We start from the raw sequence: 14,156 nt of genomic DNA, 5'->3' as shown, positions 1-14,156 counted from the left end.
CAATCACATTTAGCTCAGAGATAATACTATCCCCAAAACTTTCGAATTCTACACCAATCTTGTACTTTGAGAACAAATTCATAGATCGTGCTGAACCATAAATGTGTACTTTCCAGGTATTTAAATGTAGCACTGCCAAAAACCAATGGACACCAACAACGTTTATGGGGAATAGAACCTGGAAACAAAAAATGGTAGTAAATTCGGTAATATTATATATATATATATATATATATATATATATATATATAATTATTAATCGAAACTAGCCATATCCACATCCTTTCATTTAGGATAGCCTCTAACACCATTTGCTACATTCCTAAAAAAATGATTTTTCGGGTTGCAAATTGAGTTCTTGAGGGTATATCGTCCACCTTGCGTTCGTCGGCGCTCTTTCCATGAGCAAGGCACTCCATATTTCAATATGATGTGAATTTTAAGATAAAATGTTACAATTATTTACATAAATTATCGTCTTAAAAAGTAGTTAAAATTTAACGAATGTTACCGAAAAAATTAACCAACCAGAGTCAGTAACTACAAGTAACCTTGACCAGAACTCCACATCCAGTGGGAGCATATGCAGCCTGTGTGTAGTGTTTTGACCTTGGAAGAGATCATATTCCATTCTTTTCAAAAACCCAACGTACTAGCAACATAAAGATTATCTAACAGTTGATGATTTAAAACATAATTACTCTCTTCATTCACAATGTCTTCATTTGCTTTTTCGAGACACTCCACTGCTTTTTTTCCCCTTGATTTGGTGATTTTCTTCAATTTTGGTGTGGATTGGATCTAAAAAATTAAAATGTTAAATAATTATCAATAACGTAGTATTTTATAAATACACCAAATTTAAAATATGAGTTTTGTACCATTGTGAAAGGTGTCCGCTGATACCATGAAGCACCCCTCGTTCGTTGCGACCTAGCAATAGGAATCACTGTTTTTTTTTGTGATGTTGACCCACGTCCGATGACGACTCAACATTTTTCCCCGTAGGTGTATGCCCAACTTCCCCCTCCAAACCATGCGTAAATGTATCATCATAATGCAACTGTGTACCATGGTAATATGTTTCTTCCTCCTTTTCATTTACCATGTCCTCCTCCTCTCCAAACCCTGTATCTGATTCATCTTTTTTCTGTAATACACGGTCTACTTTAGAAGTTAAGTCAGCCACAAAGCCTACTAGACGCTTCACCAATGCCTTTGTGCTCGTCTTCTTCTTCTTTACCGACCTTGTTGATGTGTCGCTTGACATATAAGTTCTTTCTACTTCAGGTTGTTGCGAGGTAGAAGCCTTTGTGGCCGTTTCAGTCGAAGATGTTTCCGACTTGTACTTCTTTCTTCGAGGAGGCGAGGCAACAATAGGTAAACTTTGTTGCCATGGGGAGATTCTTCATGGTTAAGAGTCCAATTTACATAGCGAATATAAAATTGCTACATGAGCTCCATCTCGTTTGCCACGACAACAATAGGATGGTTGTTAGGATGAAAAAATTAGATTGTTAGTTTAACAGGAAAAAACATTGGAATTTGTAATTATATATAATTATAATATAAAAAGCATACCACAGTCACGTTGATTATTCGACGACATTGAACCCAAGATAACCGTGTTTTTCTTCTCCACGACCTCATTCGTGGCAATTCTGTCGGCATGCGTACATAATACTGTGTTACCTTTGGGAACGTCTTCAAAATCCATATCTATGGAAAAAAAGGTAAGTATGATGCTATTATAGTATAAAAATGAAAGTACAACGGTATTATATAGTACAAACGGAAGTATAATGATATTATGGTATAAAAAACGAAAGTATGATAACTATTTAAATACATTAGAAACTAACCTTAAATGGAAGCCTAAAACCGGCAACGGTATACTTGTGTACTTTCTTCGATTCGGGATGACCTGCTTGAATATTCTAAAATTTTCTATTTTCTCAAACATTCCACGCATCAACCCCGAAGTATAGGTCCAAAAATATGTACCCCATGCAAACGTGCAATTTTCAATTTATTTATTATAATTATTATTGTATTTATACATAATTTTTAAATATAATACCTGTTCCAATCATGTATATTATCAACAAGCTTGTATAGTGCCGCAGAATTGCCCGTTTTAACGTCCCGTCCGTGGAGACCTTTCAACATAAAAACAAGTTGGATAAGCATTACATCATCTTCACCCCGAAGTGCCAAATAATTCGGAGACATAATGTAGTCTTCTAAATCTTTGAGCCATAAACGTGCATCTGTAATGTCTGGGAACAACCGAGCACGAAGACATGAATGTGACCGGCCTCTTTCGTCATGGAGTGAATCCACATAAGGACCAACTCTTAACCCACTAATAAAAATATATTCAGTTTCACCAAAATCCAACTGCATCCCCTGTATCTCAAAATGAAACCTCTCCATTTCAAACACTTCTTGAGACCTTACTTCATACAACATCATCAAATGCACAAGTAAGGGGTCACCATTGGGGATATGAATTCCTAAACATCTTCCAAACGGTGAAGCTTCAAATAATGCTCGTTGCGATTGTGTTAGGCGCGGAAAATAGTCTTTAATGATCGTACCGTCCACGCCTTTTAAAGTTAAATATGTTTTTTGATCGAGATCATCATGCTACAAAACATATACATTTAATTTAATATAAAACGTTAGTAATTAAAAATAATAAACAAGGTTTTAAAATTACATAGTTAATTCGGTTTAGGAAATAAATAGCAACATACTTTTTATTTAATTAATAATTGATATAAAAGGGCAGGGGAAAAAAAGGGGAAAAATGGCATTTTAGGTCATTCCGCGGAGACCCATCTGCGGAGTGACCTATACTTCTGCGGAGAGATATTTTACCCATTTTAATCCATTCCGCGGAGATCACGATAACACATCCCGATTTTCTCGCACTTTAAGGTGAGTGTTACGACCCCTCTTTTGTATTTACTTATTTTGGGGGAGAATACATGTACTATGTATTATAAATTATACAAAAACAATATTACAATACCTTTTAACTGCTTTACGGTACGGGGAATCTGGTTTGAAGGGCCGCATAGAGTTGTTGGATTTCAGAACAACTTAAATGCTAAAAGAGTCCTGCCCTCCGGTGTTTCCTGTCTGGCCCTCGTCTGTGCATAGTATTTGAAAAGTATTGTTTAACAATTATATAATAAGTAACAATATCGTTTTAAACCTCAATATCCTAGTATGTTATGTTGCTAGAATAATACAACTAATGAAATAACATATCTTTTTACTATAGAGTTTATAAAAGAAACACACTTCATTATAAAAGTTACTGCCTTATACTTTACTCACATGTCAATCATACTCAACTTTTATTAACTTGATGTCAGGAAATTCATTATGCCTAGAACTTACCCACAATGAAGTTAGGGTTGAGAGTTATTCACAAACTTTTTAGTTAAGGGCTTTTTAGTGAGACGTTATTCATTAGTTGAGTCTAAACATTTAGCATATCCATACTACTATAATCGTTAATCTTCGGAGCGAGATACATATGTATAGATCTATACGGGGTTGACATTCCCACCTGTGGTTGCTAGCTACAACCTCGACCGATCAATCGAAGCAGGTGATAAGTGTCTACAATTCTTACTGCAACATCCAATGAAGCGTTGTGGTCGGGTACAATCAAGTCACATAGCTTGGTTATAGGACTCACTATAAACATTAACTCGAATATCTCTCTCTCTTACTACAACTTCTGAACTTGGTTTGTTTAAAAATCATTTTAAGCATGAAATTACTTATGTCAGGACATTGTTTGGGTTTTTCAAAGCTTATTTAAATATTGTTTACTTACAAAGAAAATACTTTTTGAAACGCTTTTAAGAGTATTATTACTGCGGCTAACAGAAAACATGTGACTCTCACCAACCTTGTGATGACCCTCAAAACTATATGTATTCTCAGGAAATCAGTAATCAAGCAAATTCAGACGACGGATAATCAGGGATCTCAAGCAATTTAGTTTACTACTTTTTATTATGTTCGCCTACCTGTTTAAGGCAATTCATATATTATACTATTATATGTAAGAACTATGTATTCAAACATATAGATGGAATATAAATGTTGTTTTGTTTATTGTTGTACTTATGCCATATATTCAGTTTATCTATGATCCATGAACTTAGTCGCACAACCCGGCATGTTCCGCCGCCTCGGCCGGGGGTGTGACACACGAAAAGTTGTACCAAGGGGGCCGAAACCAGATTTTTAAAAGAAACACTAAAAAAAATTATTCGATTCAACGTCATAAAATATAAAAAAATCAAACAAAACAATTAATATAAAATATTCTAACATCGCACATTAAAGTGGAATTCGTCGATCTTTTACGTCTTTAAAGTCTTGCACAATCGTCTCTAAAGTAATTTTTTCTTCAAGCTCCCTTTCGAAGTACAAAAGCAACGAGTCGTTCAAAAACTCATCTTCCATTTTATTTCGTAGCCTTGTTTTAACAAGACTCATTGTTGAAAACGATCTCTCTGTTGTAGCAGTGGAAACTGGAAGAGTTAGTATAAAGCTAACTACTCGATAAATAAGAAAAAAATTGGTGGCTCTTCTAGTCTTTATCAACCATTGACACAATTCTGAAATAGATATCAATTGTTTATAATCTTCACGTTGAACGACATCCACCTCGTAATGTTGGAGTTACATCTTCAAAAGATTTATCTCGGTTTCATTGAAATCTTCAGGATAAAACTTTTCTAGTAATTGACATACATCACCAGTTCGAAAAGGCTCATTAGAACTTTTAGGATCTAAAGTTGTTGAAAGATGGAGTAACTCCATCGAGCTATCATTGATCCGATGATCTAATTCCATTAACTGACAGTTAATTGCTTTGATGAAAATATGTACTCGATAATGATGTTCAAGTGTATGATCACTATGTTCATTACGAGCTCGAGCTCCTCTACTAAAGTAAGAAGAAGACAAATCAGGGATATCGATGTTGCGTTCAAGACAAAATGACTTAACATGAGCGAGAAAACTATCCCATCTTTCATCTTTTATTTTTTGCAATAGCAATTTGGTGGATGCAACTAGCCTCAATGCATTCAATATATCTTGAGATTGTCTTTGTAAAGCTTGGCAAAGTAAATTTGTGATCTCTATTATTTCTTTCTCGAGATGTAGAAAAAAATGAATTCAAATGTAGTAATAGTCTCATATGCTGAATTTGCATCTCCTTAGATCAAACCAGTGCCATCCTCAATAATTTTAAGTAAAACCTCACAAATCGGACAAAACATTTTTATTAAGCTTGAAAGCGATTTCAAGTGAGAACCTCATTTGGTATCCCCAGCCTGTTGTAATGCACCAATCTGATTGAGGCCTCTACCAATCTCCAACTCACCAATAGATTTAAAATATGCCATTTGTTCGTCTTGTGCATCTCTTAGTTGGTCGGAGCGCTTGGAAGAAGCACCAACGACATTATTAACAAAAGATAATTTAGTAAAAAAAACTTTTGGGGAAAATGACACATATAGCCCACAAAATTTTTAGGGTTGACCCTTTTTGTCACTAAAGTTTTTTTGTGGCTTTATGAGGGAACCAAGTTGTGGGCAACCTGTCCTTTTAGTCCCTTTTACTTGTTTTAGCCGGTTTAAGGGACACATAGACAAAACTTGGGGCCCACCCATCTTTCTCTCTTTCTCTCTCTCTCTCTCTCTCCCTCTCTCTCTCTCTCTCTCTCTCTCTCTCCTGTATAAACTAAAAAACACACACATATACACCTCCTGAAATTAAAAAACGCACAGCCTCATCCCAGTCTTCTCCATCCCCTTAAAAATCTTTCTCTCTCAGTTTGAAAATTTCTTCAATGACTTTTTGCCATAAACTTCGTCTTTAGAAGACAGTGGGTTTCAAGGGGATTTTTTCTTGGGTTCAAGGGGTTTCAAGCTCTGGATTTGTCAACCCAGTTAAAGAAGAGAATGAGGAGGTTGAGGAGAAAGCGTCAAAAGATGAGACAAAGATCCAAGTAGATGGTGGTGTTTGTTTGCATATGGATGGTCGACAATAAGGTGGGTCGGGTACACTGATACTAAGCCTGAATATTTTGTTATCAAAGTTCCGATTGATATTTTGAACACATATGAGAACCTGAAAAAAATTCTTGGTTTTGTGGTTTTTTTAGTTTTGTTTAGATTTATAGTTATTATTGTTAAAATTGGAACTGGGTGCAAAAAAGGAACATAGGAAAGAGAGAATAGAGGTGTTATGGTCGTATGCTCGACCAAATGTTTCATTGTAATCTGGTATGCCTAGCACTAGGACCTCAATGATGACAGATGGAGAACAAGAACTTAGCGGAGAGACTGCTCTCCACACCCATCAACGGAGCTTGAGAGACCAATCCAGAAATTAGATCTGATTCGGGTTTGAATTCCTTTTGGGTCTTGTGTATGTATTTGTGAGATGTTCTTCATTGATAATGATTGTATGTGGGTTTTTTTGGCTTGAAATTTCTCACATGGGTCACTGAGAAGACGAATCAGATGGGGAGGGGAGCTAGTTGTCGGTCGAAGATGACAGAAAGACGGGAAACACCACAACCTGGATCGATCAGATGAGTTGGGGCATGTCGGATCGATGAATAAAAAAGGGAGGGAGAAGACTATGGAAGGAACTTGCAGGTGTGCGTATGTGTGTGTTATTGGAGAGAGAGAGAGATTCAGATGTTGTGGGACCTTTTAATTTTTTTAATTTATTAAAATATAAAAATAAGTGAGTTGGCATAAGGGGTAACCGGGTTACCCCTTCGTTTTCTCAAAAAGGACATATTGGACCCGACAAAACCAAATTTGTTCCCTTAAAAAGCCACTTAAAAAGTTAAGTGACTAAAAGAATAAACCCTAGAAACTTCATAGGGCGTATGTGTCATTTTCCCAAAAAAATTTCACCGCAATAACTCCATGTGAAGCGGCCATTAATGCTAATTGCAATCGATGAGCAAAACAATGAACATAATATGCAGATGGACAATCCTTTGAAATCAATGCTTGTAAACCTTTGAATTGACCTCACATATTGCTTACACTGTCATACCCTTGGCCACGAATCGACTTAAAATCAAGATTGTTATGTGTCAATAGAACAAATGTCTATTGTTCTGAGATTCGTAAATAAAGATGGCGTTATTATGGAGCGTTTCTTTGGACTTGTTCATGTTCTTGACACTACATCACAAATTCTGAAGGATATAATTTATTTTCTATTGACACATAACAATCTTGATTTTAAGTCGATTCGTGGCTAAGGGTATGACAGTGCAAGCAATATGCAAGGTTATTTCAAAGGTTTACAAGCATTGATTTCAAAGGATTGTCCACCTGCATATTATGTTCATTGTTTTGCTCATCGACTGCAATTAGCATTAATGGCCGCTTCACAAGGAGTTATTGCGGTGCAAAAGTTTTTTACTAAATTATCTTTTGTTATCAATGTCGTTGGTGCTTCTTCCAAGTGCTCCGACCAACTAAGGGATGCACAAGCCGAACAAATGGTATATTTTAAATCTATTGGTGAGTTGGAGACTGGCAGAGGCCTTACTCAAATTGGTGCATTACAATGGTTGGGGATACCAATGGGGTTCTCACTTGAAATCGGTTTCAAGTTTAATAAAAATGCTTAGTCCGATTTGTGAGGTTTTACTTAAAATTATTGAGGATGGAATTAGTTCGATCAAAGGAGATGCATATTTAGCATATGATACTATTACTACATTTGAATTCATTTTTGTTCTACATCTCGAGAAAGAAATAATGGAGATCACAGATTTACCTTGACAAGCTTTACAAAGACAATCTCAAGATATATTGAATGCATTGAGGTTAGTTGCATCCACCAAATTGCTATTGTAAAAAATAAAAGATGAAAGATGGGATAGTTTTCTCGCTCATGTAAAGTCATTTTGTCTTGAACACAACATCGATATCTCTGATTTGTCTTCTTCTTACTTTAGTAGAGGGGATTGAGCTTGTAATGAGCATAGCGATCATACACTTAAACATCATTATCGAGTATATATTTTTTGGGTTTTAAGCACTATAACACTCCTATGGTGCACATGCAACCCTAGATGCTTTGGATCTATGTTTTCTCTAATTATACATGCATTTTCAATTTTCCAAAGATTACATCCTAACTAGCATACAATGGAGGATATACAATATAAAACTCATAGTTAGATGAATACCTCTTGATGTAGTTGTAGTTCTTGGCCTTTGAAAGCTTTAGCACCTCAAGTGTGATGCCTCTAATGTGTCACAAACGCCAAATGCAAGAGGAGGCTTGATGTTGGAGCATGAAAATGCTCTACAATGTTGAGTGTTTGTTAGGTTAGAATATTCCCTTGTATAAAAAGCATATTCCCTCCACTAGTATATAAAGTGGAGGTGATGGTCATTTTATTATTAAGTGTTCACTATGTAGACTTTGTAGTTTAGAGAGAGTGTGGTGGGAGAGATAAGTGTTCACTATGTAGACTTTGTAGTTTAGAGAGAGTGTGGTGGGATCTCTCCCACCATGGGAGAGTTATCTCTCCCAACCCATGAGTGTTCTTGTAATATTTTATATCTCTCTATCTATTTACTAAAGTTTTACTCACATATATTGTTCATCATGTTCATACACGATTATCTTCTTGGTAATATCTTCCGCACCGATCCAATCCACAAAACGGAACCTACAAGTGGTATCAAAGCAAGACCTTGGAGATCTCACGATTATTTCAAGGGAACGATCCCGATTGGTTTATTATCTTGAAGATTTTCGTCATTTATGAAAATTGTCTCAGCCTTCGCAACTGAAAAATCTTCTGTGAGTTATTTACTGTTTTGTTGGTGATGTTGTTAGAAAAATAAAAATTTTGCTGCTACTGTTCAATACATTTTTGCTGCTGTTGAATTTGAGTTTATGAAAATAAAATATGTTTGCTGAAGAAGATGAAGTCTCATGTTAAAAAGATGGTGTTTGATCTTATTATCCCATGAAAAAAAGATGTTTAGAAAAAGACAAAAATATATGATTATGGGATAAAAGACGGTGGATAAAATAGAGAGTTTGAACAAAATGGATTTTAGTGTGTTTAGGCACTTATATTCAGAAAGTACAAATTCTATTTGTTGCCTCAAATGCATTGGTGTGTCTCATATTTATTTTTGTGGTAACACACGTGAATGGAAAACTTTAATGGAGCATTAAATGTGTTCCATAAGTGGGGACACCTTTTACAAGAGTAAGCGACAAGAAATGTGAAGCCCAGTTGCCATGTAACACATACACTAGCCAACCCATCAAATTGATATTGTTGTCGCTTTTGTAAGTCAAACTCTATTAGTCTATTTCTCACACCTGTGCATATGACAGCATCCTGCCACACGTTTCAGCTTTGTCACATCTACTTTAAATTACTTTTGTCGGTTAATGCATGCACACTCAAAAATGAAACATTTGCTTCCGGACTCGACCCATACACTTGCCTTTTACTTCCGAAGCCAATACCTGTTCCGGACTCAGCATGGAACCCACCTTCCGGAGCTATTTTTTTTTTTGCTTCGGAAATCAGAATCTTTCTTTTGCTCCGGACCTTTTCTTCCAAATACCACTCCGGAACCACTTTTTGCTTAGGAACTCACAACCCATTTAGGAAATTTTCTTTTAAAACCCATTTTACCCAACCATTCCTCATCAAAAAAAAATCCGAACTCAAAAAATTCCGGACTCACCCTTTCATTTCCGAACTCAAAAAAATCCGGAATAAAAAATAAAAATAAAATCCTGACCCTATTTTCTCACTCCGGAATTTTCACTCCTAAACTTTTCCACTCCTAACCTTTTTTAACTTCTAATATTTTTCAGCTTAACCCATTTTCCTTAGTGAATCCATTTTCGTTATGGATCCACCTCCTAACCCTTTTTTTTAACTCCGCTTTTTTTCTCATTCCTTTTAAGCTTTTTTATTAAAACCAATTGCCATTTTTTTTTATAACCAATTTATTCCTTCATGATATTTTAAAACCAATTAATTTTATTTAACACCTATTATTTTTTTAAAACCAATTATTTTTATTAAAACCAATTTTTTTTATTAAAACCAAAATTTTTTTAACACCAATTTTAGCCCCATGATTCAAGACTTCATTCTTCTTGCTGATTATGAGTGAAGACACAGTTGGTTAAGAGATTATTATTTTTGTGTCTCACTTCTACCGAGCTACTCTCATTTTTACTCCCTTCGGACTATTTATATATGGTTTCGGACCATCATTTGGGAGTTCGGGTTTGCATTTTGGTTTTCGGCATTACTTCGGTTCAGCATTATGATTTTTCAGCAGCGGGTTTTATGATATATTCTACATTGTTTGTTCAGTTCAGCGATACATCACCATGTCTACCTATGACCGAGAATAATATCCTCGTTTTTACGGGTAGATGCTCACATCAAGGGGGAGCTTGCGATGCTCCATCATATCCGACGTATTTTCTTTCCCAGTTTCATGATTATTTTTGATCTTTATTGCATGATCGATCAAAAATAGGGGGAGAATCATGAGCATCCATTCTGGTTTATTATTGGAGTTTTGACGTTAGAGACATTTGAAGACGAAGATTCATTTAGTAGTGTGATGTGGCACTGATTTTTGGTCTTCACAGATCAAATTTTTGGCATTACTTGATGTTCTTTGGATTATGATTATTTATCTTCAGACTCTACACTTTGGGATGTCTCATTTGTGTTTGCACCCGGTTCAGATCTTATGATTGCTCGAGTTTGGATTTGCGATATTTTGAAGACGATGATTATTTTAGCGATGCGGCGTGGCACTTCTTTTTGATCTTACGATCAAATTTTTGGCATTGCTAGACCATGTCTTCGGATTCACATTATTTATCATTCGGACTTCATTTTTGGATGGTTCACATTTTCAGCAGGTTATTCTTCAGAGATTTTTTGGTGCATTTTCATTCGACTTCGGAATATTGAAGACGTTGTGTGATTCGAGATTGTGCTCTTCGGTTCTACAGTCGAGGGGGAGACTGTGAACATGATTGGTTTTTGGGGACAGATCACATTCGAAGATTGGGATTTCATACTTTTATTCAGAGATTGGGGTTTCTCTGTTTGTTCTTTGATGCTAGAGATTCCATTGTCAGATTCCAAGATCACGACAACTTCAGCACTTCTGAGACGCTTCAGCACCAGACCTACCGGACCTGCCTGTCGGATGTTCTGCCTTTTATCACTGCTTTACCCTCACCATTTCCGAACATTTAGGGGGAGATTGTTGGAGCATGAAAATGCTCTACAATGTTGAGTGTTTGTTAGGTTAGAATATTCCCTTGTATGAAAAGCATATTCCCTCCACTAGTATATAAAGTGGAGGTGATGGTCATTTTATTATTAAGTGTTCACTATGTAGACTTTGTAGTTTAGAGAGAGTGTGGTGGGACCTCTCCCACCATGGAAGAGTTATCTCTCCCAACCCATGAGTGTTCTTGTAATATTTTATATCTCTCTATCTATTTACAACAGTTTTACTCACATATCTTGTTCATCATGTTCATACACGATTATCTTATTGGTAATATCTTCCGCACCAATCCAATCGACAAAATGGGAACCTACACTTGAGAGAATAAACTAGTTAGCAAAAATCAATATCAAACTCTTATAATGATAGGTGTACCATCGTGTCACCGATTTTGGCCATGAGGGATTCCTTTTATAGTGTAGCAAATGCTAGGGTTACACCTTTTAAACCCTAATGACATTTCATATTACTTAGGCTCCATGGGTTAAACCTCTATGGACTATCCATGGACTATCTCATTGGTTTAGCCAATCCTAAATAACCATGGATCATTAGCCCACACTATAAGAATCATTGATTTACATAATCAATCCCTACATATTTAATTAGTCTCTTTTGATCACAAAAATAATTCCAAATTAATTCTTGATCAATACTAATTAAATAATATGATTTCATATTAATATATTATACTTGTAATATATTAATAAATCATAAATAACCTTATTCTCAAAAGTCCATCCTATCAAATTGCACTGGTGAAGGCAACCCAAAAGGACCATGCTACGATCGGGTCAAGTACATCCCAGTTATAGTTATGGGCTTAGACACTAAATCCAACAGTCTCCCACTTGGATAAGTCTAATAACAATAACTGCCAATGCAACTTCAGGATCCGACTTAACAATCGTAGCTTTCAAAAGCCGATGTTGAACTCTGACCTAGTCAGTGACGCGTCCTTTAGATAAGGGATCATATAATTCTCTGTTCTCAAGATATCTATGCGGACAGTTACATGGAACATAGTCATACTTATTGTCCTATAATTTGTTTCCCGATTTCTGATTCGTCTGCCATAGAACATAACTGAACACATCAATTTAGTTTTGACCGGGTCCGGCACATAGTCAAAACAAAATCATCGAGGGTCCCAAGATATCGCTTTTAATCCTCTTAGGATAAAAGGAACAAATAAACTTCGACATTATATGCTTGTACTAATTACTCATTACGTCATGCACAACGATACATTTTATAACATCAAGTTACTGATGCGTTTTCGTATCATCAATGCACAACCAACTCGTAGTCAACAACTCATATATCTTAGTTTGAAGATTATATGATATTATTGTCTCACAATCACTCGTGATAAATTCCATGAAGTGATTCAGGTGAGCGTGGGTTAATCTAATACTCAAATCTTATTTCAGGAGTACTCACGAATGGTGTAGCAAACTTTTGATATGTCTAACGCCTTAGACAATCTACAAGCCAACTCATGACAGTCTAGCCTCATTACCTACTTTCAAAGTATGATCGACTGTGGATGGTTTGAATAATCTTATTATTCGGGAAGTCAAAACATGCAAAGTGAAACTCAAGAATAATACTAATCCTATATGGCGCCAAAACTTTTGAGTGTAAATAAAACACCTTTTATTTAATCACCATATTGATTACACATTATTCATTGTATATTGTTTCGATTTAGTAACTAATACTTGAATTAAAACAATAGCTATCACATGCTCCAAGCATGCAGACTATGTTTACCTACGGTCCTTACTTTGTGAAATAGATCAATTATAAACATTTCCAACGATACTCATTTCACAATTCCAAATCCTTATCGTAAGTGTAAGAATACCAAGTTCTTGCCACTTACTGTAATTTGTTAGATTCTAAACTTATATGCAGTGATCCTTTTGTAATGACTATGTACACAAGTCACAGAGACTTTGCCAATTACAAAAATTTCCATTGGAGATTGTTACAAGACAATTCCATAGATACGAAGTCTCATATTCAAAGTACATTCCTTTGAACATCCTTCTTGCATATAAGTTTCTAACTTACTCATAGATTATTGATATCAAACTCCCATTATGGAACCTTTTCCATAATTTCCATATGACTATCCATTCTTAATAGAATCCTATCTATTCAGAATTATATCAATATGTTCCATTCATTACTGTACTTCCAACTATCCATAAGCAACCAATCCTTAGCGAACCTTAGATTGTCCTTGACAGTTGTTTAACCATTTTAGTCATATTTGGTTCTAGTCCTTTTTCCATCTTAATGCCCTAGGCATTTGGAAAATTAGAACAGGAGAATATTATAGCACATGCAATCAATCCTATATCCGAAGCATATGGGACACGATTCATAACCTGATACTTTACCAGTCTCTTGCTATAACATTTCCATATATAGAATTTCCTTATGTCGAATCTTTTCAACATAACATTCACATATATATCCTTGACTAAATTTGATTAAAATCTCAATCTAAGCTTTTAGATTTGAAATGAAGTATAATTTCCTCTCCCTTAATTATAGCAAAACAACTTTTCAAACTCTGCAACTTTGCGAATTGAAACTTTTGTTTTCTATAATTAACATTGCTAACTTGCAATACTTACCATAATGATTATGCTCCCACTAGCATAACAATTATTTCTTTAATAGCATAACACTTATGCTCCCATAAGCTTTGACATGTACTCAAAAATAGCTGGACTTCTAGAAATCAATACTTGTTGA

General features: G+C 35.4%; 1 protein-coding gene across 1 annotated transcript; it reads right to left on the bottom strand.

The window, feature by feature from the left end:
• Positions 1–4,713: 4,713 nt before the first annotated feature.
• LOC145104696 (uncharacterized) lies at positions 4,714–5,275 on the bottom strand. The gene is made up of 2 exons (XM_079041892.1): positions 5,267–5,275; positions 4,714–5,190 (listed from the first exon to the last, which is right to left on the bottom strand). The coding sequence occupies exons 1-2, from the start codon at positions 5,273–5,275 to the stop codon at positions 4,714–4,716; spliced, it is 486 nt and encodes a 161-aa protein (XP_078898018.1).
• Positions 5,276–14,156: the final 8,881 nt, after the last annotated feature.

The sequence above is a fragment of the Lactuca virosa genome, chromosome 4 (assembly GCF_052849685.1).
Source record: "Lactuca virosa cultivar CGN04683 chromosome 4, Lactuca_virosa_CGN04683_v6, whole genome shotgun sequence".
In the NCBI taxonomy this organism is placed as follows: domain Eukaryota; kingdom Viridiplantae; phylum Streptophyta; class Magnoliopsida; order Asterales; family Asteraceae; genus Lactuca; species Lactuca virosa.
Note: the sequence above shows the minus strand (reverse complement) of the source record. Positions and strands in the feature narration are given on the sequence as shown.